Here is a 27719-nt window from a genome sequence, read left to right as displayed (position 1 = left end):
TTATGCCTTCACTCCATAGTATCTAACACTTTGGCATGACCGTGGATATGGGTCTATCAATGAGAACTATCATACCTGACCAATTTATTTATGAAGATAGACAGACAGAGGACAAGTACCGACATGTTTATCAACCTCACTTCTGCATCCCAGCAGAGTGGGATGAAAAAAGACAAGAGGAGTTGAGGTTTCCTTAATCATGATACAGAGGAGAAAAGGATGGGGCACTGGCTAGTACCTCTCAGGCACTGTTGCTGAGGAGGGTAAAAAGGCAGACAACCCTAGTGAAGAATATATTGACATATTGAAGGACACCACCCTAAACTACATGGGTTCTGCAGCTCTCTCCCTCAGAACTCCATGTGCCAGGATACACCCCTCTCTTCAACTCCAAGGAACGCACCCTTTCCTCAAAATTTCTTGTCACCAACTAATCCGGAGAACAGTGCATTCTGGGAGTACTGCTTTCATAGCACTCATGCCCTTCAACCACTGTTCCACACCTCAAGATGCAGAAAACATTTTCCAACCTCCCAGACAAATCAGTGACCATAAAAACACAAATTTGAGTGAATGCCAAACTTTTTTTTAATTAGGTTTTACTTTGTCCTACTGCTATGTATGTTCAATAATTTATTTTATTGTAACACTGTTCAGCGTGGTTTGTTATTTATTTTGAAAATGGCATGACATTGTTAAAAAATTTCATGAGAGCCTTGCACAGTAAGTAGAATACCCACCTGTGCTATAATAGAGATCCTGAAGGAGGATGATCGCCTCATGTGAAACTTGTTAAAATCTTTGTATCACTCCACAAAATTTAACATCTTTCTATGATAAAAGTCACAATTAAATGCCATGTACAAAAGTAGATATATTCACAAGTTTGCCTAAGCCTCGGTAGCCCTCTCTGCCTTTTCAAAATGTTCAGGGAATGCATTTTTCCAAAGAATCCCTGATAGGGTCTCTTACACCAAGGAGACGTGATAGTTTTTCTGTGGCAAAAGTGTGGGTGAGTGTGGAAAGCTGTGTGCATGCTGAATAAAGTCTTCCCTTTTTCTTTCTAGTCCACTCTACTGTTTCTTTCCCTGTTGCCTCCCTTCTTTCCGATATATTGTCTTTCTGTCTGTATGATAACTTCTTAACTAACTCCACTGATCTGCTTGGCCAAGGTCATTCACCACATAAGCACAGGCCAAAAACAGTCCTATCCAGCTCCTGTCTTTCTTCACACGTTTCTTTTTAGTCGATAGAGAAACAGAAATTCAAAGCCCAGAACGTTCAAGAAGCAAGAGCTAGTTGTTAGGATGGACAGACTAGGGACATTAATTAATCTTTTATGAGACTATAAGCATATGCATTGCATGCTTGTGGTGAGATTTAATTGTAACCGTTATTTTTAAATAATAAATGTATTACTTTATTGACGATTAAAAATAAAAAAATCAAATTTATATTAAAAAACCTTTTTTTTAATCTACCCTTGTTCAGACGCCATTGCGGGTCATGCCAGGTCTGTATCACTGTCCTGTCCCACTAGTCAGTGCTTGCTGACTGAGCCCATAAGAAGTGGTCTGCAGTGTGTATTGAGAAAAATCCGAGAATGCACAGAGCCTACTGGCATATCATTGTATCATATGTAGCAGCCCTAAATAGATAGGGATATTTTAATAGAACCTTCGCATTACCATGTATTTTTTTTGCATTTGCCTGTATTACCCCATATCTTGGCCTGATGAAATGCATCCTAGAATCCTCAAGGAGCTGATAGAAGAGGTATCTGAGCCTTTAGCAATCGTTTTTGGTAATCGTGGGAGACGGGAGAGATTCCAGAAGACTGGAAAAGGGCAAATATAGTACCCATTTATAAAAAGGGGAACAAGAATAACCCGGGAAACTACAGGCCAGTCAGCTTAACTTCTGTGTCAGGAAAGATAATGGAGCAGCTAATTAAAGAAATCATCTGCAAGCATTTGGGAGGTGGTAAGGTGCTAGGGAACAGCCAGCATGGCTTTGTTAAAAACAGATCATGTCAAACCAATCTAATAGCTTTCTTTGATAGAATAACAAGTCTTGTGGATAAGGGAGAAGCGGTGGATGTGGTATACCTAGACTTCAGTAAAGCATTTGACACGGTCTCACATAATATACTTATCAATAAACTATGCAAATAGAACTTAGATGGGGCTACTATAAGGTGGGTGAACAACTGGCTGGATAACCGTACCCAGATAGTAGTTATTAATGGTTTTCAATCCGGCTGGAAAAGTATAACTAGTGGGGTGCCGCAGGGGTCTGTTTTGGGACCGGTTCTGTTCAATATCTTCATTAACGATTTAGATATTGACATAGAAAGTACACTTATTAAGTTTGCAGATGATACCAAGCTGGGAGGGGTTGCAACTTCTTTGGAGGATAGGGTCATAATTCAACAGGATCTGGAGAAATGGGCTGAGGTAAACAGGATGAAGTTTAATAAGGACAAATGCAAAGTGCTCCACTTAGGAAGGAACAATCAGTGTCACACATACAGAATGGGAAAGGACTGCCTAGGAATGAGTACAGCAGAAAAGGATCTGGGGGTTATAGTGGACCACAAGCTAAATATGAGTCAATAGTGTGATGCTGTTGCGAAAAAGGCAAACATGATTCTAGGATGCATTAACAGGTGTGTCGTGAAGAAGACACGAGAAGTCATTCTCCCGCTCTACTCTGCGCTGGTTAGGCCTCAGCTAGAGTATTGTGTCCAGTTCTGGGCACTGCAGTTCAGGAAGGATGTGGAGAAATTGGAGAGGGTCCAGAGGAGAGCAACGAGAATGATCAAAGGTCTAGAGAACATGACCTATGAAGAAAGGCTGAAAGAATTGGGCTTGTTTAGTTTGGAAAAGAGAAGATTGAGGGGGGACATGATAGCAGTTTTCAGGTATTTAAAAGGGTGTCATAAGGCAGAGGGAGGGACTTGTTCTTCCTTGCCTCTGAGGATAGAACAAGAGGCAATGGACTGAAATAGCAGCAGGGGAGGTTCAGGTTGGACATTAGGAAAAAGTTCCTAGCTGTCAGGGTGATCAAACACTGGAACGAATTGCCAAGGGAGGTGGTAGAGTCTCCATCAGTGGAGATATTTAAGAAGAGGTTAGATAGATGGCTTTCAGGGATGGTCTAGACAGTGCTTGGTCCTGCCACGAGGGCGGGGGGCTGGACTCGATGGCCTCTCGAGGTCCCTTCCAGTCCTACTCTTCTATGATTCTATGATCTTATTTAAATAGGAGCTTTGTACCATTCTGTATCTAGCTCCATATTGTACCTAAAGACTCCATTTTGAGGGATGTGCTCTGCTGTATTAGTCTGTAAACCTTGTACCATCTCTGTGTGAGACTGGGTGCATGACATGCATCTGGAAGTGTGAATGTGGTAGGTTAGAGAGTTAGCCTCTGGAGCCCACCTGTCTGGACAACAAAGACTTGGTGGCTGAAGAACAATGAGAACTGGACTCTACAGCGGTGACCCATCCAGAGAGGAAGATTAAGTCCCATCTGTAGGTGATGAGTCACACAGAAACCTGGAGCAGTGGGAAAGGATCAAACCCATCTGCTATTGACTGGTGACTCAGAGTGCCTGGGGCAGTGGGACAGAACCAGGACTATGGACTACAAGCTATAAAAGATGTGCACACCACTGCAGGGTTGGGTTCCTCTTCTTCTTGTCTTGTCAACATTGGAGTATTGATCTGGATCAACAGAACCTTGCTCCACACTCGCATCTAATCCATCTGGCCAATGGATTAGAGTGAGCACCTTTGGTAACTATAAGCAATCACAAGACGGGGTGTGTGTGTGTGTGAGAGAGAGAGAGAGAGAGAGAGACAGTAAACTATATATATTATATGCATATAATATAATGGTACTGTGTTCTCAATAAACACGATGTTCTTGCCTTATTCTGCTAAAAAGATTCAGTGTCCTCCTTACAAGGATAACATGTATTATCTGCCTAGAATGCTGAGCACCTATTTTGAAACAATGCAGTGCCACATAGATGCACTGATGCCAAAGGAAGATAATTAAATTGGGGATAACAGTGTGTTGAGAATGCACTGCTCACACAGCCGCTTATCTGCGGTAAGTGACCAAATCAAGAAAACACACAGCAGATTTTAAGTGTGGACATTTTCTTAATGTTTTCCTCTTTTCTTAAATTTAGGTTGACGTTGGGATTATACTAGGGATAAATTTGGTCCAATGTATTTGAGAATTATGATAGTATTGTACTAATAATAGCCTTTGTAATTTAGTTATCACAGGTTAGTCAGATTTTGTTTTAACTTACAAAAATTGCTGTTCTGAGTACTGGCAGTGGTTTTTCCTTTGGTATGATGGTTATAGTTTTTCACATGAAAAGGCCATATAATCTACCCCTTAGACAGTTTGTACTGTCTGCTAAGGAAATCTTCAGAGGTCAATAGAGTTCTTGATAAGGGCCCTGGACAATAGTGGAGCCACAGTTGGTATAACTTGTTTTCTACCCCTACCACCCTCTTGAATAGGGAGATATACCCATGATATCCAAATAGTCATAGGTCCAATTGCCTTGGTTCCCTCAGTGAAAGTTACACTCAGTTGAACTGAAATATATGTATTGTGCATTCAGTGTGACGCGCAGGTAATGCACAGAAATTTGTGCAAAATCCTTTTGCCCAATGGTTTGAAACATGTCTTTATTTTCTTATGCTCATTTTTTAAGAATTTAGATCTCACTTCACCTTAAATGTGCTTCTCTGCATAATAAATGGATTACAATGATTATTTGGCAGACGATTTGTGGGAGGATAGACTCCTACTCAAAGGGAAGCACCTTTTGACTCATTGTTTTACCAATGTTGCACTATAAGGTCTTCCCCACATATGTGGGAGAAGTTTCTTAACTCATAAATGTGCTTCTGAAGATTTAAAGGCAGATTACTGGCTGATGATTAACTACATTGTATTTTTTGCTTTGTGGTATTAGGAACTAAATGAACATTCTGCTTTCTTTCTAAAATATTTATTGATTCTAGAAACTAAAAGTCAGAAATGCTGCTTCAAGAGTGGAACTTTTATATCTCCTGTTGCTCTTATAAACATACTAATACATCCCTTTTGACACCCCCCCACTTTTTTTTTTTTTACATAACTGTTTTCTAATATTTTAAAAACAGCAAGAAGTCCTATGGCACCTTATACACTAATAGATATTTTGGAGCACAAGCTTTCGTGGGCAAAGACTTCCAAAAGATCCGTTAATTTATAAGGTGCCACAGGACTTCTTGTTGTTTTTGAAGGTACAGGCTAACTCAGCTACCTCTGATACTATCAAAACAAAAAAGCAGTCCAGTAGCACTTTAAAGACTAACAAAAGAATTTATTAGATGATGAGCTTTCGTAGGACAAACCCACTTCTTCAGACCATAGCCAAACCAGAACATACTCAATATCTAAGGCACAGAGAACCAAAAATTGTAATCAAGGTTGGCAAATCAGAAAAATATTATCAAGCTGAAAAAAATCAGAGAGTACAGGGGCAGAAGATGGGGGAGGGAGTCAAGAATTAGATTAAGCCAAGTATGCAAAAGAGACCCTATAATGACCTAAAAAATTCCCATCCCAGTTCAAACCACATGTTAATGTGTTAAATTTGAATATAAAAGAGAGTTCAGCAGCCTCTCTTTCCAATCTGTTGTGAAAATTCCTCTTCAGTAAGAAACAAACCTTCCAGTCATTAACAGAATGGCCCACTCCATTAAAATGCCACCAGACTGGTTTCTGGATTAGGAGTGTTTTTATGTTAGTTTTGTGCCCATTAATTCTCTGTCTAAGAAAGTTTGAAGTCTGTCCAATATACAAAGCATCTGGGCATTGTTAGCACATGATAGCATATATGATGTTAGTTGAGGAACATGAGAATGTGTCTGTGATTCTGAGAATAACCTGGTTAGGTCCAGTGATGGTACCTCCAGAGTAGATATGTGGACAAAGCTGGCAACGGGCTTTGTTGCAAGGAAAAGTTCCAGGACTGGTGTTCCAGTTGTGTAGACTGTGATTGTTGGTGAGAATCCTCATAGGGTTAGGAGGTTGTCTGTAGGAGAGAACAGGCCCGTCACCTAGGGCCTTTGAGACTGTGGCATCCTGATTAAGGTTAGGTTGTAGGTTTTTAATAATGCGTTGCAGTGGTTTGAGTTGGGGGCTGTAGGTAGTGACCAGTGGTGTTAAGTTCTTGGCTTTTTTGGGCCTATCTTGGAGTAGCTGGTCTCTGGGTATTTGTCTGGCCCTGTTGATTTATTTTTTTATTTCTCCTGGTGGGTAATTTTATTTCTCCTGGTGGGTAATTCGTGGTGGGTAATACCATGGGTCCAAATCATAAAGATGTCGTCAATGTATCATAAGTAGAGGAAGGGTAATAGGGGGCGAGAGCTGAGGAATCGTACCTCTCGTCCCTTATTGTCCCTCCTCAACATGGATGACATCTTTATGATTTGGACCCATGGTATAGAGACTCTAGAAGAATTCCACAAAGACTTTAACAATCTACACCCCACAATCAACTTATGCCTCAACTACTCCACGTGAGAGATACATTTCCTGGACACTACAGTACAAATCAAGGATGGCCTGATTGGTACCACACTCTACCAGAAACCCACTGATTGCTATACTTACCTGTACGCTTCTAGCTTCCATCCTGCACACACAACTAGATCCATTGTTTTCAGCCAAGCCTTAGGTACAATTGCATTTGCTCTGATCCTACTGACAGAGACCGAAAACTACAAGATCTTTACCAAATATTCATAAACCTGAATTACCCACCAGGAGAAATAAAAAAATAAATCAACAGGGCCAGACAAATACCCAGAGACCAGCTACTCCAAGATAGGCCCAAAAAAGCCAAGAACTTAACACCACTGGTCACTACCTACAGCCCCCAACTCAAACCACTGCAACGCATTATTAAAAACCTACAACCTAACCTTAATCAGGATGCCACAGTCTCAAAGGCCCTAGGTGACGGGCCTGTTCTCTCCTACAGACAACCTCCTAACCCTATGAGGATTCTCACCAACAATCACAGTCTACACAACTGGAACACCAGTCCTGGAACTTTTCCTTGCAACAAAGCCCGTTGCCAGCTGTGTCCACATATCTATTCTGGAGGTACCATCACTGGACCTAACCAGGTTATTCTCAGAATCACAGACTCATTCTCATGTTCCTCAACTAACATCATATATGCTATCATGTGCCAACAATGCCCAGATGCTTTGTATATTGGACAGACTTCAAACTCTCTTAGACAAAGAATTAATGGGCACAAAACTAACATAAAAACACTCCTAATCCAGAAACCAGTCAGGCGGCATTTTAATGGAGTGGGCCATTCTGTTAATGACTGGAAGGTTTGTTTCTTACTGAAGAAGAATTTTCACAACAGATTGGAAAGAGAGGCTGCTGAACTCTCTTTTATATTCAAATTTAACACATTAACATGTGGTTTGAACTGGGATGGGAATTTTTTAGGTCATTATAGGGTCTCTTTTGCATACTTGGCTTAATCTAATTCTTGACTCCCTCCCCCATCTTCTGCCCCTGTACTCTCTGATTTTTTCAGCTTGATAATATTTTTCTGATTTGCCAACCTTGATTCCTGCTTTTGGTTCTCTGTGCCTTAAATATTGAGTCTGTTCTGGTATGGCTATCATCTGAAGAAGTGGGTCTATCCCACAGAAGCTCATCACCTAATAAGTTATTTTGTTAGTTTTTAAAATGCTACTGGACTGCTTTTTTATTTTGATAGTATATGGACTAGCACGGCTTTCTCTCTATTACAATTCTCTGATACTCATATTTTAACCTGTTCATCATGACTTTTAACTTTTTGTTGCAAATGACTATAGGGGAGTTTGTTTGTAAAAACTTAGCCCTTTTTTTTCACTGTCTGTGGATTCTTTGTGTTCTAGCTTGCAAACAATTCTTATTTTGCTTCCTTAAGGGAGCATGTCTCCCACCCCAGATTTAAATTGGCCAAAGGTTAGTGTGGATTGTTCCCTCCATTAGGCCTTGTCTGTGACAATCTTTTGCTATGTATGACAACTGAATTTCAGTAAGGAAGTGGAAGAGCATGCCTTCAATGACATATCGTACCTAGACTGGATCTGGGTAGAGGTAAGGTTCCATCCTGCGGTGGCTCTGTTCCTGTGACTGTCAGAAAGAAGATGATGCCTTATACAAGATTACAGCAAGGGTTCTTGATATGCATGTTTCAACAATTTATTATTTTGGCTTAGGGGTGCAGTTAGGGACTGAGCCAAGTAAAACCAAGATTAATGGTATCTGTGTGAGGTAGTTGGCAAGCATTGCATCTGTAGAGAGTAAGATACTCTAACACCAGGAAACTTACTCTGTTTCTAATTAGAAACCACAAAAATAAGGTGATGGGGCCAAAGAAACATAGCTTTTGAGGGGGAAAGTTGTATCGACCCATTCCTTAGAGCCTTCCAATCATTTTGGTGAACTCTAGGTCTGTCCTGCAAATCCCTGTGCTGTAATTATTGTGGGGTTTTGTTAGACTCTTTTGAAAATTTTACCCTAAACTTGGAGCTTAAGCCACATTTTCAAAAATTGCATAGGCTCCTATTGATTAGCAATGGAATTTTGCCTTTTAGGCTCCCATTGACTTTGAAAGAGAGGTAAGTTATTTTTGAAAATGGGATTTTAGGCGCTTAGGTTCTTTTGAAAAGTTTACCCTCATTTTACCCAAGTTTACCCAAATTTTACCTTTATTTTATCCTAATATATATCAGACATTTTTGCCTTCCCTTCCACCGCTTCTTATTACGTGAACAGCTATCAGGAGAATAGCCATTTAGCTGCCAGTGCCAATAGACGATGAAGGAAGAGAGGTGGTGGTGGTGGTGTTGTTGTTAGTTATTATTCACAGGCCTTTCTGTGATATTGCTGCATTGTCTGAGCATCTCACTAACTTGAAAAGAACTACTCTTGCCATGACCCTTTGAGATAAGTATCTGTACAGACAATATTAGCTTATATGGCCTTATCACTGTAATGTCAGAATACCCATTATTATCCCCATTTGCAGACCAGGGAACTGAGAAACCCAATAAATGTCTGCAAGAAATCTGTGGCAGAGCTGTGACTATATCCCTTGGGACATTAGGCGCAGACCATCATGAGATCTGCTTTGCTCTCTTTTTTTAATTAGCTGTGGTCCGTGGTGTCACCGAAGGCCCTGTGGCAAAGGAGGAAAGAGCTGATACAGTATCTGTAACTAGCAGTTATAGATGAGTTGCCTACCGTCACAGCTCTTTTTTGCTCAAATTTTATAGTCATTGCCATGAACTCCCTTCCATAGTTTCCTGATGCAGTTCCACAATCCCCAAGAATTGCTGCCTTATCTATAAAGAGAAGTCATAATGTTCTGTCTGCTCCCCTGTGCACTCTTCCTGATGAGAGGACTTCCTCATGTGTACTTCCCCTTCCACCTGTTGAGATTCTATAAGGAGTTACTTCCATTGCAGAGCTGTCCCAAGTTCTTGTTCTATGTGCCTTGTCCCTATGTTCCCCACACAAAGAAACCATGCCTTTAACCAAAAGAGCTACCCTCCTAGCTCACTTTGTAAGAACACTCTCTGTAACCTACTAGATAGAAGATGGTTTCTCTTCTCTTTTTCTTCGTCTATTCTTTTGCATTCAGGACTTATCCTGTGGTGGTGATTCAATCAAAACTCCCACAGTGTCTGGTTTAGTGATTTTTGCTTTTCTGGTGTAAACTCACAACAATTAAAATAAATTGACAGCAAAGCTATGAAGGCTGAAGGGAAACTTGAGTTGTGATTGAGAATTGCTGTCTCTGATCCTTGACTGACCCTTGTGCCTAATGTATGCAATATACATGGTGTAGTGCAAGTCTGATTTGCTGCTACTTCTTGGCCTTGCGTACAAAAAAGGATGAAATTGTCTAACGCTTGCAGGGATGGACTGTATATGTCTTTGTGTAGTTTGACAGAACATACTTTTGTGTTTACACTAATTTATTACAGTAACCTGGAATAGATGGGGCACAGTTTTAAGTGGTATAAAGGCTTGTCCCTTGGCCCTCTTCCAGTTCCCATAGCCTATAACTGTGATTTGTTGATATGCACGGTTACAAGCGCAGCAGTGTGTGAACTGCTAGGCATCAGAATAACTTTTTTTTTGGGCTTTTGATAAGCAAAGATATTGAGCTTTATTGCTCTCTTTATTCCCTGGAAATGAAATTGCTTTGGTGTGTATAAAGCAGAATCCGTCTCCTCAATAGCTTATGAGTAAGTTTACTGTTTAAGTTCTGCACAGTGGAACTTACATTCATACCTTGGATGTAGACATGAAAGTGATTGATGTGCATTTTGAATCCCACAATATTTGCTAGTACCATTAGTCAGCCTTCCAGCCTCTACATATGCAAATCACACAGTACTAACAGAATAAATATCGTCTAGCTTAAAAAAAGACATCTCTTGAAAAGTGGATGTTTAGTAGGGCTGGAGTAATAGTTCTCTTTCAAAAACTGTGTTTCACTTTAAATGTATTGAGTACTTGTGCAACTGAATCTAGCATCTAGATTGGGCTTGGGCATATTTAATTACAAACAATTGGCTTTTTATTTGTTCAGTGGAACATCCATTTTTATTGTACAGAGAACCAAATGGGGTGTTGTTAAAAAAGTAGTATGGTTGCTAGGTTTAAAACAAACAAAAAATGAAAAAGTTTTGGCCTGGGAGGATTTTCTGGGATGTCCTAGAAACTTGGGTTCATGTTGCTATGGCGAAATAACACAGAGGCTATGTCTAGATGGCAGGCTTCTGTCAGGAGCCTTAGGTCTCCTGACAGAAGGCTGCCACTGCAGGAGCCTTCTGCCGACATTCCAGTCATCCTCATTCCACAAGGAAGAAGGGATGTGTCGGCAGAGGGAGGTTTCCCGACATTTAGCCCCATGTGCCTCTCCCAGCAGAACTATCAGCAGGAGATATACAAACGTGTTGCATAATTTGCATATCTTTTGCTGACACATCTCTTCAGTGTAAGTGCAGTCAGAGACAAATCCTGGTTGCCTCTCCTCAATAGTCTGCATTGAAGTCAGTGATTAAAGTGAGTAGGGTTTGGCCCACATTGGTAACCAACCAGTTTGTGAGTTTTTACAACTTGATGGGAGAGTCTCTTGTGCTGTGGTATTTTGCCTTTTTGAGGGTAAGAACTGCTGGTTGTGTAGGTGGAGGAGCAAAGGCATTAAGGGAAGCCTGCTGTGATAAGGAAAAGGAGAGGTGGAAGATTTCCATCAGCCAGTACAGGAAAAGGCGACACAAGGAAGATAATAGGATAGGGATGGATTTAAAACAGAGGTTCCCAGACTTTTCAGCATCACGCGCCCCTTTTGATTTTTGAGAAACCCTCATGCCCCCACCTTTTCTTTACCATTATCCAATCCCCCTTTAGCAAAAAATTCATTTTGTAATTTAAAAGCAAGTTGGTATAAAGCTTGATATAAAAATGTTATTTAAAATTAAAAATAAGCGCAAGTAGTTTTTCTTGGCCCCTTTTGGGTCCCTGGTGCAGCCCCAGCTGGCCAGCTGCCTGAGCCCTGTGCCAGCTGCCAGAGCTGCCCGTGCCAGCCACCTGCCTACCCACCCAAGCCCTGCACTGCCAGAGCCACCTGCCCAAGCTGCCCAAGGCCTGTGCTGCCAGGGCCAGCTGCCCACCTACCCAACCAGATGCCAGGGCCCCATGTTGCTGAGGCCAGCTGTCTGAGCCCCGTGAGTTGCGGGCCAGCCGCCCATCTGAACACTGCACTGCTGGGGTCAGCCACCCACCTGCCAGCCACAGCTGCGGGCCAGCCACACAACCACCCACCAGAGCCCCGCGGTGCCAGGGCCAGCTGTCCAACTGCCAATCCGCGCCACCGGAACCCTGCACTGCTGGGGCCAGACACCTTCCCGAACCCCGTGCTGCCAAGCCCGCCACCTGCCCAAGCCCTGCATTGTTGGGGCCAGCCACCTGCTCACCAGCTTGAGCCTCATGAGCCACGCTCCTGAGCCCCTCCTCTCCTCCAAAGCCAGGCACCACCAGCCCCCCACTCCTACCCCATCCCCTGAGCCAGGCACCTCCAGTCCTGCCATCTAACCCCATTTTCCTATTCCTCCCTCTCTCTCCCATGAATCCACACTCACTCAGCTTTGCAGAAGGCAGCTAGTTCCACGTGGGTCTTTGCCGGCTGCCTGCTTTTTATAGCGGCTGCACGGGCTCTCCCACGTAAAACGGCAGGGGATGAGAGCTGGAAGCAAAGGCTGGCCCTTTCTTTGGGTGGGGAGAATGATGAGGGGGCTGGGTCACCTTGTGCTCTCCCAGGAATTTCTTCATGCCCCGCAGTTTGGGAAACCATAATTTAAAGTAAAACAAGCATGTGTATGAGAAGGGGAGGATATAATTAAAGAAATAGATGGTGATGTTTGGGGAAAGGGTTTGGAGAAACCGAAATAAAAGGAAAAATTGGATCATTAAGAGAAAGGGCAAAGCTGGAACAATGAGTGTGTCCAGCTCTCATGTGATGCACGCCCAAAATAGGAACCAGAAGCTCCCCAGAAACATTCTATGGCCTTCTTCAGACATATTTATTGCTGTGCTGGGATTAGAGAAGAAGGAATAGTAGGGAGACAAAGCTCCAAGAATTAGAAGGAGGAGATATGTGTGAAGCTGTAGGCAGAAAAGTTGCAAAGAGGAATATGATGCAATAGTCATTTCGTTAAAAATACAGAAGCAATCCAAGTAAAAGTGTGCTTGGTTATTCAGTATGCAGAGCTTGTCAGGCTCTGTCAGTGAGAACAGGAAGCCTCCTGTGAGAGAGACATGTTTGAATAAGGCACTGTCCAAAGCAAGATGCTTTAACTTCTGAAATCCCTGAGCAAATTTTAGTATTAAAACTCATTTTCTGTCAGACTTTATGCTGGCATAGAAGATTGTTTTAAAGACTTTTCTATGAGAAGACTGGAAATTGTGGGAAATTTTCTTTTTAGGTACCTAAAAAGAAACAAATATGTATTCAGCAAATGTAAAGGTAGAGAAATTGGTGAGATATTGTAGTGAACTGTCTTGTATGTGTTTTTACCACTTTGTTCTGGCAGGATGGCATTCGATTCTCACAGCTGTCTGCCATAGGTTTTTAGAGGCAGTTGTGCTTTGGAGGGAGGAGGATCTGAGATTTATTTCTGCTGTTACCAGGTGGTTCAGAACAGGCATGGTGTTCAACATAGCAACAACAATCTGGAAAATTTGTGAATATGGTTTTTTGGGGGGTTGGTTTGATTTTTTTACATAGACTCAATTTTTCATATATCAAAATACACAAGCGTACTGAATGCTTCTAAGAGGCAAATTAAAATCCAGCAGTTAATTTAATCTCTCTGCCCCCATAATGGTTTTCCCCAGGACTCTTTCTAGTCATGTAGAATAAATGCTCTTCTTGATTTGACTAGGTGCTTATTGCACTTTTGATTATTGTTTTTGTCCCTTACACCTGATTCTTGTCTTTGGTCATTAGAAATTTCTGCATCATTAGGACAATGACCCTTACTGCAGCAGACCTAAATTAGAGGATCTTCTTTTCTGAATCTTCTTGACTGAAAAATCCTGAGTGGACCAGACTCCAGATGTCCTTCCTTGGCCCTCTTTTATAGATCAAAGGTTGTCTTATTTCTGGGGTGCTGTGCATAAAATCCTCACAAATAATACAAGATTTATTAAGAGTAAGCAGAGAAAACTGAATTCAAACAAATAAACAGTGTGCATAATATGTCCAGTTTTGCACTGTGCTTAACCAATCTCGGTATAGTTACTTAATGCCATTTGAGGCAAACATCAATATCCCTTGTTTTTTTACCACACACTTCTGAACGGTCCAGTTGGTTTCTTAGACCAATTTTGGTAGCCAGTTTTGGAGATGCCAATTCTGCCCTTTGGATTTTTCATATAATCAGTGCTTTTTTTAAAAAAATAAAACAAAGATGAAAGAGGTGCCAGTACTCAGGTGGCTTACCACAGTCAAACCCATAGCTGGGGCTACTGATACTCAGTACTGGCTGGAATTCCTCCTCAATGTCCACTTTAGCTGAAAGGTGACTTCCAAGTTAATGGGAAGTGCTCCATATTTTCCAGTAGTTCTCCATTGACTTCAATAGAAGTTACATGAGATTGTCCCGTTGGCAAGGATTGGTGGAACACAAGGGGTCTTTGAAAACAGGGACATCTAGCCCAAGACACAGCTCCTTGTATACCATGCAGTGGTTTTTCCAACGTGACTGTACGCATGTGAAAACTGGACAACTTACAACATCATTTGAAGCCACAAACAATACCATCAATGCTGCCTCAGGAGAATCCTAAATACCTTATGGGAGGATAGGTGCGTGAACACTAGCATCCTGGAAGAATCAAACATGAACGGCATTGAAGCCATTAACGTTCATCAACAATGTTGTTGGGCTGGTCACGTTATTCAGATATCCTGTCAGCTCCTCCCAAAACAGATTCTGTTTTCTGAGTTGGAGGAAGGGCAGAGGATATAAGGACACACTGAAGGCACATATTGGAGTATAGTAATCTGTGATGGGGTGGTTCAATCTGAGAAGTCCTGGTGCAGTGCAGATGAGGAGAGGCGGAGAAGAAGAAAAGAGCATCAAACTGCCTCTCGTCCCTTGCTTTTTTTTGTTCTGTGCTTATACTTTCAGTTTGCCATCTTGTGGTTTTGCTTACAAAAGTAGTTATTCAGATGCACCCTTGTGGAAGGAAGAGGCTCTTGAAAATGTTACTTGTTTCTTGTCTCAACTCCACTTAGTTCATTAGAGGGATTCCCGAACTCTGGGTCGGGACCCAAATATGGGTCGCAGTTAGATTTGTTGGGGTTACCAGCAGCTCAGAGCTACATGTGGCTCTTACAGAAGCCATTTGCAGCTCCTTAACTCTGCCATATCAAGCAGCTCTCTCTATCAATAGAAAAGCAGTTAGGCCTTACAAAGACAGCTTTTCCACCTTTGATATTCTTAGCCATCCCAAGCAAGCCACTTAATAGATTCTTGATGTAAGTAATTTTTGCCCCCCTTCTGTTCTTTCTAGCTGATTTGTCAGTTTTCTTTTTTTTATGTGTGTGACTCCCCCCAGCCCCTCCAGCCTCTGAGTGTTGTGTTTAAGCTGGGAAAACAGGCGGGGTGTGTGTGAGCAGTTTGGGGATGAGGGTTTCCCCCACCACAACTCAGATCAGCTATAATATAATAACTATAATAAATGTAGTGTGTATTTTATTTTATTATTGATGTATTTTTCCTTTTTCTATTAAATAAGTACTCTGAATATAGAAACATGAGGGGCGCAATTTTATATTGTTGTCTCAGGCACAAAATTATCTAGTTATGGCACTGCTCCCCACACCTTTTTGAGGAGTAAAGGGATTTCAGAGTAGCGCGGGCACTTCGAAGTACCCGCAGCTACATGCAAGCCAGCACTTGGAAGTTTCACACTTCGAAGTTGCCACGGGGGGAGATGTAGTCTAATGAAGCGCTGCATATGCACTGCAGCACTTCATTAGTAATCTCTTGACACCCTAATTACCATGCCCCCTTCGAAGTTGGGGGCTGGTCTAGACACAGCTCAAGTTTTCCTGAAGTGTCAAAATGGGTTCCTGTCTGGAAAAGGTCCGGAACCGCTGTTTTATTGGATACTAGGTTCCTGTTTTTGTGTATATTTCTCACATCTTATTTTAAGCAGTCATCACTCCCACTTGGTGGGCTGTCTGTTCTTTGTGCTAACCACCAGACTTTCATATCTTAATTTTGCTGACAGTAGGTTTCAACCTGCAGCTGTATTCCTTTATGCCTTTAGAGTTTATACAGAAAGGGCTCATCATTTCAACGCTCATTCTGTTCTATCTATAGCGATTATAGATTTTTGACAAATAACACCAATCTCTCATGGACATCCAAAAAGGATTTGTGTATAAACACTGGCATGCAAATGGCATTAAGTATACTGAGCCAAATGTGTCCCTGCTATAATTCCCTTGAAGCATTTCTCTATTTTGTAATACTCCTTTCATAAGAAGCTGTGCTACATATTAATGTTTTCCTTTTAGTTCCAGAAAATAGTTTCATTTTTTCATAAATATCTTCAAGTTACATCTTTGATAGACATCAGAGCTGGTTTTAACCACGTTAAACTATCAACAACTGGAAATCAACATGATTGTCTAAAACCTTCCTCCTGTTATTTTCAGAAGGAGTTGTGAATGGCCTTAGCCTGTGTTACATACTCTGAAGGCTCTCCACTTCAGTAACATAGGTGCATGTTAGTGATAAACATAATTCATTCGCAAAACTAACCTATATACTTTCTTCAGTGTTTCATGTCGCTGAAATTTTGAAAGATGCCTTTTTGCCTCACCAGAGTCTAGTGTGCTGTATGCTTGTGTATTGGTATTTTTCATATCCATAGGCAGACCTGCGGACAGGGAGGTGGCACAAAGGGGCAGTTGTTCTGGGACCTGGCTCTGGCTGCCCTGCTACTACTTCAGCAGCAGTGGTGACTAGCACTCCAGGCCCCTTTGAAGAACTGCAGGAGCACAGTTCTGCTGTTCCATGTGACACGAAGGGCTAATGGTCCAAGACCCCGCCATTCTGCCCTTGGTCCTGTCCGTTCTAGGGACACAGAGCCTAGCTTCTCCTCCCACCTTGCTCTGGGACCTGTGGTGGCTGATAGCCCCGCTGTCCATAAAATCTAGCTGCTGCTAACTCACATTTCTTTAAATTGGAAGTCTGTGTGGTAGAAAATTGGGTTTAGCTTAAATCAGGTCCCAGAAATTTGTAGTCAGGTTATCAGTTTATGGGAGGGCCTAGGAGCTGTTTCGTATTGGTTTTGGGTTGCCCTCGTTGTGTTGTATGTAACCTTCCTTCTTTATTTCCTTAAATCTGAGAGAGAGACACATTATTTTCTAACAAATTTTCAATTCTGCGAGCTCTTTCTTGGTGCAGCTGAGCCTGATTTAACCATAATCCCTAGAACTCATGCTCTTTGAACTGGTGGGACCAAGCAGCAGAGTAGAGGTCTAAGGCTTTCTGCTGGATACTCCTTGACTTCAGAGGGTTCCCTGAAATCTTTGTTGAAGTGCAGGTTGGGGCAAAGGTACAACCTGTTGTCTCTTTCACGGATGAAAATTGTGTGCCTTCCTCTCCCCACCCCACACAATGCCATGGAAGCTGAATTATAACCTGTTTTCACACAGCTACATTGGAACTTTCTGTGGTTTAAGGATGGAGCTTTCCGTAAAAACTTTGAATCTACCCTGGATGTTCATGTCCTTGTAACTACACTAAATAAGTTGAGTCAGTAAGCAGATATTTTTACGGAATCGATCTAGCTTTCTCTAAATCTAGAGAGTCAGTGGGAAGTGGTTTCAGTGTCTCTCTGACTTCTGAGATGACATTCAAGATCATGGAGTCACAGAACTGGAACAAACCTCAAGAGCCCATCAAGTCCAGTCCCCTTGCACTCCAGGAGGCTCTGAGGGCTACTGGCAGGAAGGAAAGGATGTGGTGTGGGCAGTGCTGAGAATTGCAGCTGCCTGCTTGGCCCCTTCCACTGGACCCCCTTCTTCTGGGAGCCTGGAAAGTCTGTGGCTCCCCTGGATGCAGCAGTAAGGAAGTGCATTGATTTTAGAACAGGCTTTTTCGTTTTTTTTTTTTTTGTTTTTTCTTAAGTTAGCAGATCAGGCTCTAGATCAGTGGTGTCCAAAAGGAGGTTCAGTCATCACCACGTGATGTCCTCGCCCCGCCAGGTGATTCCCCCCGTATGGAGCTTCCCCCCCATTCCCCCTCCCACCTAGGCACCCTACTCTCCCACCCCTGCAGCCAGCTGCCTCCACCTCTGGTGATTCACCAGAGCTCCCCTGCCAGAGCTGCACCGCAGGAGCCACACATCCCCAAAGCCCTGAGAGCTGTGTGGAGCCCGAGCCACCATGCAAGCCCCAATGCCACCACCTAAGCCACTGCACCAACCTCAAGTTGCATTCACTACATGTGGCGAACAGGGAACATATTGGACACAACGGCTCTAGATGGTCTCAGAGCCCTATGCAAAAGAAGCCATTGGTGAACTTATGTACTTTGTTCTCTCCAGAGCGTGCGGGGAGGAGGCAGACAGTCAGGGATTCTAAGGCCAGAAAAGACCATTGTGACAATTTACATTGACTTCCACAGGTTGTAGAATTTTCCCAGAATAATTTCTGGGGCATATATTTTAGAAAAACACTGATCTATACTTAAAAATGGTCACCGATGGAGAATCCACCATGACCCTGGTAAATCATTCAGTGGTCAACGATCAACACCCACTGTTATAAATGTGTGCCTTAATTTCAGCCTGAATTCATCTAGCTTTGGTTTACAGCCAATAGAACTTCTTTTGTCTTCTTCCTCCTCCATTCTGTGAGATCCTGCCAAAGGGTCACTTCAGTGTCAACAGACAGTGAGTGGAAAGGGCAGGAACTTAAGTATGGGGTAGTTGGGCCATGCACTACATAATTTACCTCTCAACAGCTGTGCAATGATGAGAAAACAGCTCACTGTGCATGGAGGGAACTCTCCTGACCTCTGTCAAGGATGGATCTGTGGAACAACTGTTTGGGATCCATTCCAGAGGTGGTGGGCTGGGGTGGGATCTCTACATAGATGGCTCTCGCCTAGACAGCAACTGCAGCTCATTCTACAGGGGGCAAACCCTATCTCTTCAGAATGATTTTGGAGAAGTGTTGTAAGGAAGTTCTCGGAGTCTTCCTCTCAGTCACAGAATCACCATGGGATGTGGTGAGGTAGGAGGATCACATTTGCCCTTCATAGGCTATCGGGGTCATAGAATCACCCATAACAGGGCCAGATGAATACCCAGAGACCAGCTACTCCGAGATCGGCCCAAAAAAGCCAAGAACAGAACACCACTGGTCATCACCTACAGCCCCCAACTCAGACCACTGCAACGAATTATTAAAGACCTACAACCTATCCTTAACCAGGATGGTACACTCCAGAAGACCCTGGGTGACATGCCTGTTCTCTCCTACAGACAACCTCCCAACCTCATAAGGATCCTCACTAACAGCCACAGTCTATACCCCAGGAATACCAGTCCTGGAACCTTTCCCTGCAACAAAGCCCGCTGCCAGCTTTGTCCACATATCTCCTCTGGAAATACCATCACTGGACCTAACCAGGTTACTCACAGAATCACGGGCACTTTCTCATGCTCCTCTACTAACATATATGCCATCATGTGCCAACAATGCCCAGGTGCTTTGTATATTGGACAGACTTCTAACTCCCTTAGACAAAGGGTCAATGGGCACAAAACAGACATCAAAACACTCCAGATCCACAAACCAGTTAGTCAACATTTTAATGGAATGGGGCATTCTGTCAATGACCTAAAGGTATGTGTGTTACAGAAAAGGAATTATCGCTCCATTTTGGAAAGAGAAACATCTGAACTGGCTTTTATATTCAAATTTGGCACATTAACACGTGGTTTAAATCGTGATGGGAACTTTCTGAGTCACTATAGGGGCTTGTCTGCATACTTGGCTCAGTCTAATTCTTGACCTTCCCCCCCACCCCTCCACTCTCTGATTTGCTCACCTTGACTATCTTTTTCTGATTTGTCCTCCTTGCTTACTGTTTTTGGTTCTCTGTGCCTTAAATTTTGAGTCTGTTCTGGTCTGGCTATGGTCTGAAGAAGTGGGTCTGTCCCACGAAAGCTGACCTAATAAACCATTTTGCTAGTCTTTAAAGTGCTACTTGACTGCTTTTTGTTTTGATAGTGTATAGACTAGCACGGCTTCCTCTTTGTTACTATAATTTCCCAATGGTGTGGATGCAGATCACAAGGTGCCTGAGTTTGCCTGATACTATTTTGAGTCTTCTTTAAGGTGAGCAAGTACATTTTTAGGATTCCTTTGGCACCTTAAACACTGACAAAGTTATAAGGACATGAGCTTGTTGTTGTGCTGAAACAGACTAACATGGCTACCTTTCTGAAACTTGTCATTTTAAGTAGTGCTAATCTTGCGTCAGTTTGGAATTCTCTCTCAGCTCAGCTTCAATCTTTTCTCACATTGTGGCATTTATTTTTAAGAACCACATCTATTGTCGTGGCTGAGGCATCTGTCATTTTGGTTTGAGTAGGTGATAGTGAAATAAAATATATTTGCTTTATTTGATTTGAATATGATATCAGCAGTCTAATTCTCTGTTTGCTGGCTTCAGATTCTTGTGCTCAATAGCTAACTGCCTGAACGGGAGCCAGTACAGGTAGAGGTACTACACTTTTTCATTCATAACTAACAATATATTTTTTTAGATTTAGATTTTTGTGTGGGTTTTTGGTATATTTTTTAACTCTTAACGAATATTTTAGTATAAAGATCTTGCAAATGGTTTTCAAGTTTGTGCTGCCAAGAAATGCACATCAAAGTTACTATGTTATTTATAAACAAAGTTCTGTGTGTGGAACTCTCTGTCATAATATTCTTAACATTAGGGTAATGTATCTTTTGACTTCAATGACCCAAAGAAGTTTGCATACTTAAAATAAACTTAACTGAGTCCATATGGGCTGCTTCTTCTGAGCTTCAACAGACTCTCAATACTAGCTATGTTCCAGAATGCATTCTGGGAAATCTATCTGGGAGGGGACACAACCAGTAGGAGGATTATTTTGGGAGGATGTACAAGGTAGCAAAATGAAAGGGGAAAAGATAAGTTTTCCACTAAGTTTTCCACTAAGTTTCCTTTTTGCTTCTTAGGATATTCAGCAATGTAAAATATACTTGTGTAATATTCATTTGTGAAATATTTTTGTTTTGCTACATATGATACAAAGTAGATACAATTTTAAATAGATACGGATATTTGTGTAAAACATGTTTCTAATAAAATGTGTACTTTTTTCCTCTCAGCAGGCTATTAGAAGTCTGAAAGCCTTGATTTCAAAGGAAATACATCTGCATGAGGAACTACAAAAGGATTTGATTTGAGAAGACCCACTGTTGCAAAAATGACTTTGCGTTGTGTGATTCCAGTGATTGCTTTGATGATTTTGTGTTTAGCAGCTGCAGGTAGGTGGCACTACGTAAATTTTTTTACATAAATTGTGTGTTCATTGTACCATGTATGCATTTGGAATTATTGACCGAAATAGATATTCATGCTTGAAGATTTTGGTCAGCTAAGACTTTTGTAGAATCTAATTGCAGATATAACTCAATAGTGTGTGATTGTGATGGCACTTTCTGATATGAGTTTTTGATGAGAAATAGCACTGCTTCTATAATGGAGCTCTCTTTCTTACGGTTGCTGTTAGAATCTTTAGCATTATTTTCAAATAGAATGAATGCCAGTGAATATTAACTGTTTTAATTATACCTGTATAGGAATTCTAGAGTGTCCTACTGATTTATTATATCAGTGGCAATATTTATGGTAATCCCTATGATCAGGTTATAAAAAAATGATCTTGTCCTGCGCTGGTAGGCATCTATGTGGATGAACTTCAACTTCAAAGGAATTTAAGCTATTGTTTAAAATGAGTTAAATTTCTGGGCTTCTTGGTTTTGAAGAAATGCTTCCCAGTCTGGACTGATTGTAAATAGTACATCAGTGTCTTCCTAAGGCTGCAGAGAGACTGTGCCAATGCTGCTGCCACTGTTAGTGAGTGTCTTCATTAATAATTAACTTGGTTGATTGACACCTGGGTCTGAGCAGTCAAGTTAGCCCAGTCTGGTTGCAAGCAGTGTTCCCTCTATTATTTTTTCATCCATGGTCAGAATAAATTTTATATTCAGGCAAGCATGTGCAGATGTGCAATACTAGTAGATGCAAATGCTGCCAGCTGTGTGAAGATGTGGGTGCTCAGGTAATCAGCTAGGTTGCACCTGACTCTCTCATGGGTGGCCATCCAAGCACTCAGTTTACAGGGAACGCTGGTTGCAAACATCCCCTCGGTAAAGCCCTACCTATGTTTTTGTGTCCTCAGTGTTTCTGCACTTGCCCACCTGTGTCTGGGGGCATAACATGTGGTTCTTTTGCACTGCCATGTTCTAGTATTCTTTCCCAATCAGTTGCAGAAGAACTGGCCCATCTATTGAGGGGAGTTAAGAACTATGAACTCTTGGATAATCTTTATTCATTTTTGCTTGTGTCCTGACTGCAAAGTTTGCTCCTTTCAACTCAGTCTGGAACAGGTTCTAACCAAACCCACTTGGGTGTGTAGACTTGCCCAGGCTTAAAGAACCTCCAAATCTGGTTAGAGGCTTTTCTGTATGGATAGTAAATTGGGATTAAAAGACAGTGAAAACATACCCTTATGAGAAGTGGGGTCATGGCACCTGTGTTCTCAGGGTGGCCATTTTAGCAGATATCTTGGAATGAGAGGGCTGATTGCCAGTCACCCAGTGCATGTGTGGGAGGATCCTGCCAAAAGCACCTTGTCACCCCACACCTTGTCACCTGTGAGTGGGATGATGGTGGTTGTGGCTAATAAGCCAGTCAGGGCTCTGGTTCAGGTTGCGGTTGCCAGGCTCCCAGGGCTAGAGTTTTGGATTGGGGCTGGTAAGTATCCCCAAGCTGAGGCTGGTAAGGATCTTTGAGATAATATCTATATGTTTTCACAACTCCTAGTAAATGGGGCCCCAGTTCTGGTTGAGATCCCTAGGTGCTCGTAATTTAAACGACTTACAATATGGTCTGTGTGTAATATTAATTGGGGGTGGGAGCTCTGTCATTTGGAAGTTATTGGGTCTCATGGTCCTATGGGAGTATCTGACCAGGTGAGTAGGAGAGGCAAAGCTCAGGCCGTAGTAGTTTCTGTCTGGGGGAAGGGTTTATTATTAGGCTATTAAGGTCTTGGGTACATTTTTTCAAGGCCTGTCTATAGGGTTGTTGGGGTTAGATATGGACCTAAAGTTCTTAGGTTTAAGGCCTACACTAAGCTAGAGCCACACTACTGTGTCAGTCTTCTGGGGCTTTATTTTGTTCATATGCAAAACCTTGCTTTCCATGGTCAAAATTGACCCTGGAACTCCTTGTGAGCAGCGAAGATTAACGAAGATATATGGGAGAAATGATCCTGTCAACCTTCTTCCATATAGACAGATGTTGAAGTCGGCTGCTGATAAGTTGATTTTAGGTACGCAATTGGTATAGCTAAAATGGCGTATCGGTGGTTGACTACTGTGTCTAGTAGACATAGCCGTTGTATGAAGAACATTTTATAGTGTATTTTAAAGGATGGTTGTTAAGACTTTTAATGGTTATCATTGTATTAAAGTTAGCAGGAATGATACAGACAAGGGAGATACATCCCCATATAGCATCTTTTGTCACATGCAAATATTTTTCAACTAGTGTATAATAACATCTCCTAAATACAGCAATGAAAAGATCTGAAGGTTCAAGTCCTTGTAAAAACACACATTATATGCATTTTCTGCAAGTGATAATATGAAAAGTCCACTAAACTTAGGTACGTTTATTAAACTTCTCTCTCCTTAGTGGGGCACCCTTTGCTTTGTGTACTCCTTGCTTATAAGAATATGATCCACAGCTGTTCACTGGGGAGTGGCAAACACAGATGCAGCCAGTCAAAATGAGGTAGTGGGGAGACTGGACAGTAGACAGATGACTTGTTTTAAGTTTGGGATGTCTTCATTGTGGAAAAGATTACCAGGTTTGGAAGAGACATGACTAAGTAATAACGGACATTGCAGTCTGGCTTCCTTTCACCATTTACATGGAAAATAATCCTGTTTCAAGAGTGCCCACAAACCTTGGGGGAATTTGTGTAGAGTAATCTACACTGTACGCCTCCAGTCAGTTCTAGTAACTCTCCTTATTTAATAGTACGTGATGTAAGATTCTGCAGTGAGAGTATTGGGATGTGTCAGTTACTGTGTGTTTGTGAACATGTTTGCATCTGAAGATGAGTGGGATGGGAAAAGCGGGTAACTGTTCAGTAGAGGAAATCATAACTATCCAGAAAAGAAAACAAAAACCTAATTTTTAAAAAGAAATGTGCCCATATGTAAATGTGACTTGTTGATTTTATTTAATCATATTGGCAGTTCCTTTCCATGTCCTTTTGGGGTATTTACTAATGTAAGCATAAACCACACCCAACTTAACTATGAGCACTGCATCACACTGGATATCATTACCAAAAAGTCACTCGTTGCCTCCTGGAAACCTTTTAATATCTGTCCAACTTGAAACTTCCTTGGTTATTTTATTTCCTCTTTTCTTCATTTCTCTTTGCTTAAAGATATTTTCATGAAAACGCCATTGCTGTTGTCAAGGAATTTGTCAGCTGTTTTTTTCCTCACTCAGAGCCTGATGCTTCCCTTCACTTGCACCATCAGAAGGGAGAAAAAGGAGGTGACTCTGGAATGGGAGAGTGGGTGGGCTACAAATGGTTTTGTGGTATCTGTTTCCCCTGTCAAGATGTCTTGCAGTGACTCATGAGCACAAGTACTAGCCTCCGGGCAAACTGTTGAGAATCAGGACACAAACCTCAAATTGACTGTGAGTTGTGTACTTAAATATCACCAGCCGGTTGTCAAATGTAAACTCCTCCAGTATTAACATCCTGGCCGTGGAGTCGCAAGCAGTGTTCCCTGTAAGCTGAGTGCCTGAGCGGCTGCCCAGCTGATTAACAGAGTACCCACAGCAAGCGTGTGTTTCTTCTGGCGGTGCTCATCCCCTGGTCCCTTAGTGCACATAACATTTATTCTGTCCATGGATGGAAGAAATGAGAGGGAACCCTCATTACAGGTACTGCAATCTCCCTTTAACCTGCACAAGCTTGCTTTTGTTGTAAGTAGTCCTTGTACCAGATATCACAACAGTATTCAGGTTACTCACTTTATTAAAGGACCGTCACTTTACCCATGTCACTTAGGTCTCAAAACAATACTTGTAGCCAGTCTCCTAATAAACTATCTAAAAGCTTACTGAAAAAGGGAAGTAAGAGTTATTTATTTACAAGATTAAAATAGGTGAACAAGCTCAAATGAGTTACTTATATTTCAAAAGGTAATAGAAACTTCTGTAATAAGCAAGCTCCATATATGTCCCTTCGAGTAGGCCAGGCTAAACACTGAGGAAGTCTTATTTATGCTAGAAAGTCTTACTTCCCAGAATCTGAGCAGCACAGAGTTTCTCCTTGTAAGGGATTTTTGTTCTATTTTTTCTCTCATCTGAGCTACCAGCTCACTTGGTGGAAGAAAGTCATTTACATGGCTCCTTTCTATGGGAATGCAAAAAAAAAAAGTGACTGACAGTCTTCTGTCCAATTTGAACTTCCATAATAGTTTGCCTGGTGCTGGGGTGCTTTCGCTGCTGGGTAGGACATAACATCTTTTGTAGGCCAGCCTTTCACACTAGTCACTGTCTCTTGCCTATCTGCTGATGTCCATTACTGTATAGGCTTCTAATGTAAATGGTCAGGTATTACCTGGTGTATGGGATACAGAGGTTATAAGTGAGCTTAGTGAACACAGAAGTTTACAAGCATTCCTTAAAGTCTAAACGCGTGTAGAACTGCAGCATCTATATTAATAATATTAATGCGCTGGTGATCCAGACTCTTCCAGTTTTATGTATGTCTTTGTTTAGCTGAGGCCTGGCGACCTTGGCATATGCTCACATGTGCCTGTGGGTTTTCTGCCTTTAAGTCATATCTGCCTTAAAGTCCTTCATCTGTCTATGCCAAGGTAACTTCCATGAGCAGATGCTCTTATGAAACAAAGATAATGTTTAAGTCAAATTATACCATATATATTATTAAAATAAAGGGGAAAGACGTATAGAAGTCGGCTACATTTGAAATAGGGCTTTGAGAGTTTTTATTTGGGTAGCTCAGAGGCTGTAGGGCTATTTATGTTTAAAGAGCACTGTTATTTTATATAGAGATAACACTAGTATGATGCTGGTAGGAGAAACTGTAGGCAAGGCTGAGAAGGTATTTCCATAGGTACGTGCCCAAAGGAACAATATGGCAGAGGTGACAGTGAACCAATATGGTTTACTGGCAAGAAGCAGCCACAAGTACTGACCCCCTATATGGCTGATGTTGAATTGCTGAGCCCTGGGGCAGCTGCCCCTTTTGCTGTCCCTGTCAGCAGCTAGCTGATTGAGGGGCATGGGAAGCAAAAGGGACGGCTCTGGAGCCCAGAGATTTAAAATGGCCAGGAGCTCCTAGACACTGGTGCTGTGGCAGCCATGAGTGACTGGCTGTGGGAGTCTTGTCCCCAGCCCTGCCCCTTCTGGGGCTCCAGAGTTTCCCCCCATCTTCTCAAGATCCTGGCCGCCGTAGGTTGTATCTCAGTACATCCCAGTACTTTTACCCCTGCAGAGAAGCATATTTTAATTCATCTGTGAGACTGCAGACAGTATTGGCTGGCTTTTGAAGTCCATAGGAATTCTGTACAGAAAGTTTTCAAGCTTGAGTCCTTTATGTGCAATTCTTCCTGATAGCAGAAATATAATTAATATATTGGTGAAAATACTTCCTTTTGTCTCTGTGTTGAAGGATAAATGAGGCAGGGGACAGCATGCCAACCTCCCTAAGCAGATACCTGACACACACTTAATTTTTCCCCAGCTGTGGCTTTAATGTTCTTAAATGGCAAAATTGCAGTAGAAGTGAAAATCTTTTTGTGAAGCCCAGGAGGCCTGACTGCTGTGCTGTGGATACACTTGCTGATGCTGACCTGTTTTTATTTTCAATAATGTTGCATGTTGGATATGGGTAAAACAAAGCACTTCTGCTCTGACTGGTTCTACTCTTTCTTCTTAAATGACTAGTGATGTTTTTTTCCATTCTTACCTCTGAAGGGTACCAGTGTTAATTGTACCTCTGATACCAAGAGGGTTAAAAACATAAAAAGAAAAATGACAAGGATGTCACAATGTGCAGGAGAATCCATTTATATCTCAACTGTAAAGCTGCCTATGAAGTTCTAGGTGTCGATCTTCTAGCTCATAGATAGTTACGTGCGTTCTGCAAGCGCAATGTTGGAATTGATCTGTGCAATATGCAGGAGATTATATACCCTTTTTCTGGATCCCTTTTTCCTACCCAGATTTGTCAGTGGATGATTCCCAGAATTGCACCTTACTTCTAGTTTGCACACAGATTTCTTTTAATCATTGCTTATGGACTTTGACTTCCAGGTATAAGTTTTATGATGAAAACCTAGTTTTCTGTTATTTTTTTTTCACCATGCAGAATCCAGGACTCCTTTTGTTGAAGGCAGAGTAGTGAGTTGCTGCCAAACTATTTGACTGTCTGAAAGAATTTTATCTTTGAATTGAGGATAAACAAAGATATAGCAGGCTGGAATGGATCGTAGGAACTCCACTTAAATAATTGGAAGTGCAAACAACACAGTCTTGGATAATCTCATAAACAGGTGGGCTTTGTAGTCCTAGAAACACAGGTATTCACTCTGAGTTTTTTTCAGTATGATTGGTTTCAGCCTTTGATTTAAGCCACATTTTGTTTACTATCTGATAAGTATGCACTGTGTGCATATTGATGAAATGACTT

General features: G+C 41.9%; 1 protein-coding gene across 4 annotated transcripts in view; it reads left to right on the top strand.

Moving 5' to 3' along the window:
* TGFBR3 (transforming growth factor beta receptor 3) overlaps positions 1-27719 on the top strand; it is a 212207-nt gene that overhangs the window by 15531 nt on the left and 168957 nt on the right. For 3 of the 4 annotated variants that reach the window (XM_075002233.1, XM_075002234.1, XM_075002231.1), the window contains exon 2: positions 21073-21231. In XM_075002233.1, the coding sequence (XP_074858334.1) occupies positions 21171-21231 (61 nt within the window). In that variant the 5' untranslated portion in view covers positions 21073-21170. The remainder of the gene's footprint in view (positions 1-21072; positions 21232-27719) is intronic. The other variant, XM_075002232.1, reaches the window with a different exon arrangement.

The sequence above is a fragment of the Carettochelys insculpta genome, chromosome 9 (genome assembly GCF_033958435.1).
Source record: "Carettochelys insculpta isolate YL-2023 chromosome 9, ASM3395843v1, whole genome shotgun sequence".
NCBI classification, from domain to species: domain Eukaryota; kingdom Metazoa; phylum Chordata; order Testudines; family Carettochelyidae; genus Carettochelys; species Carettochelys insculpta.
The sequence above is the reverse complement of the archived record's forward strand: the minus strand, read 5'-3'. Positions and strand labels throughout refer to the sequence as shown.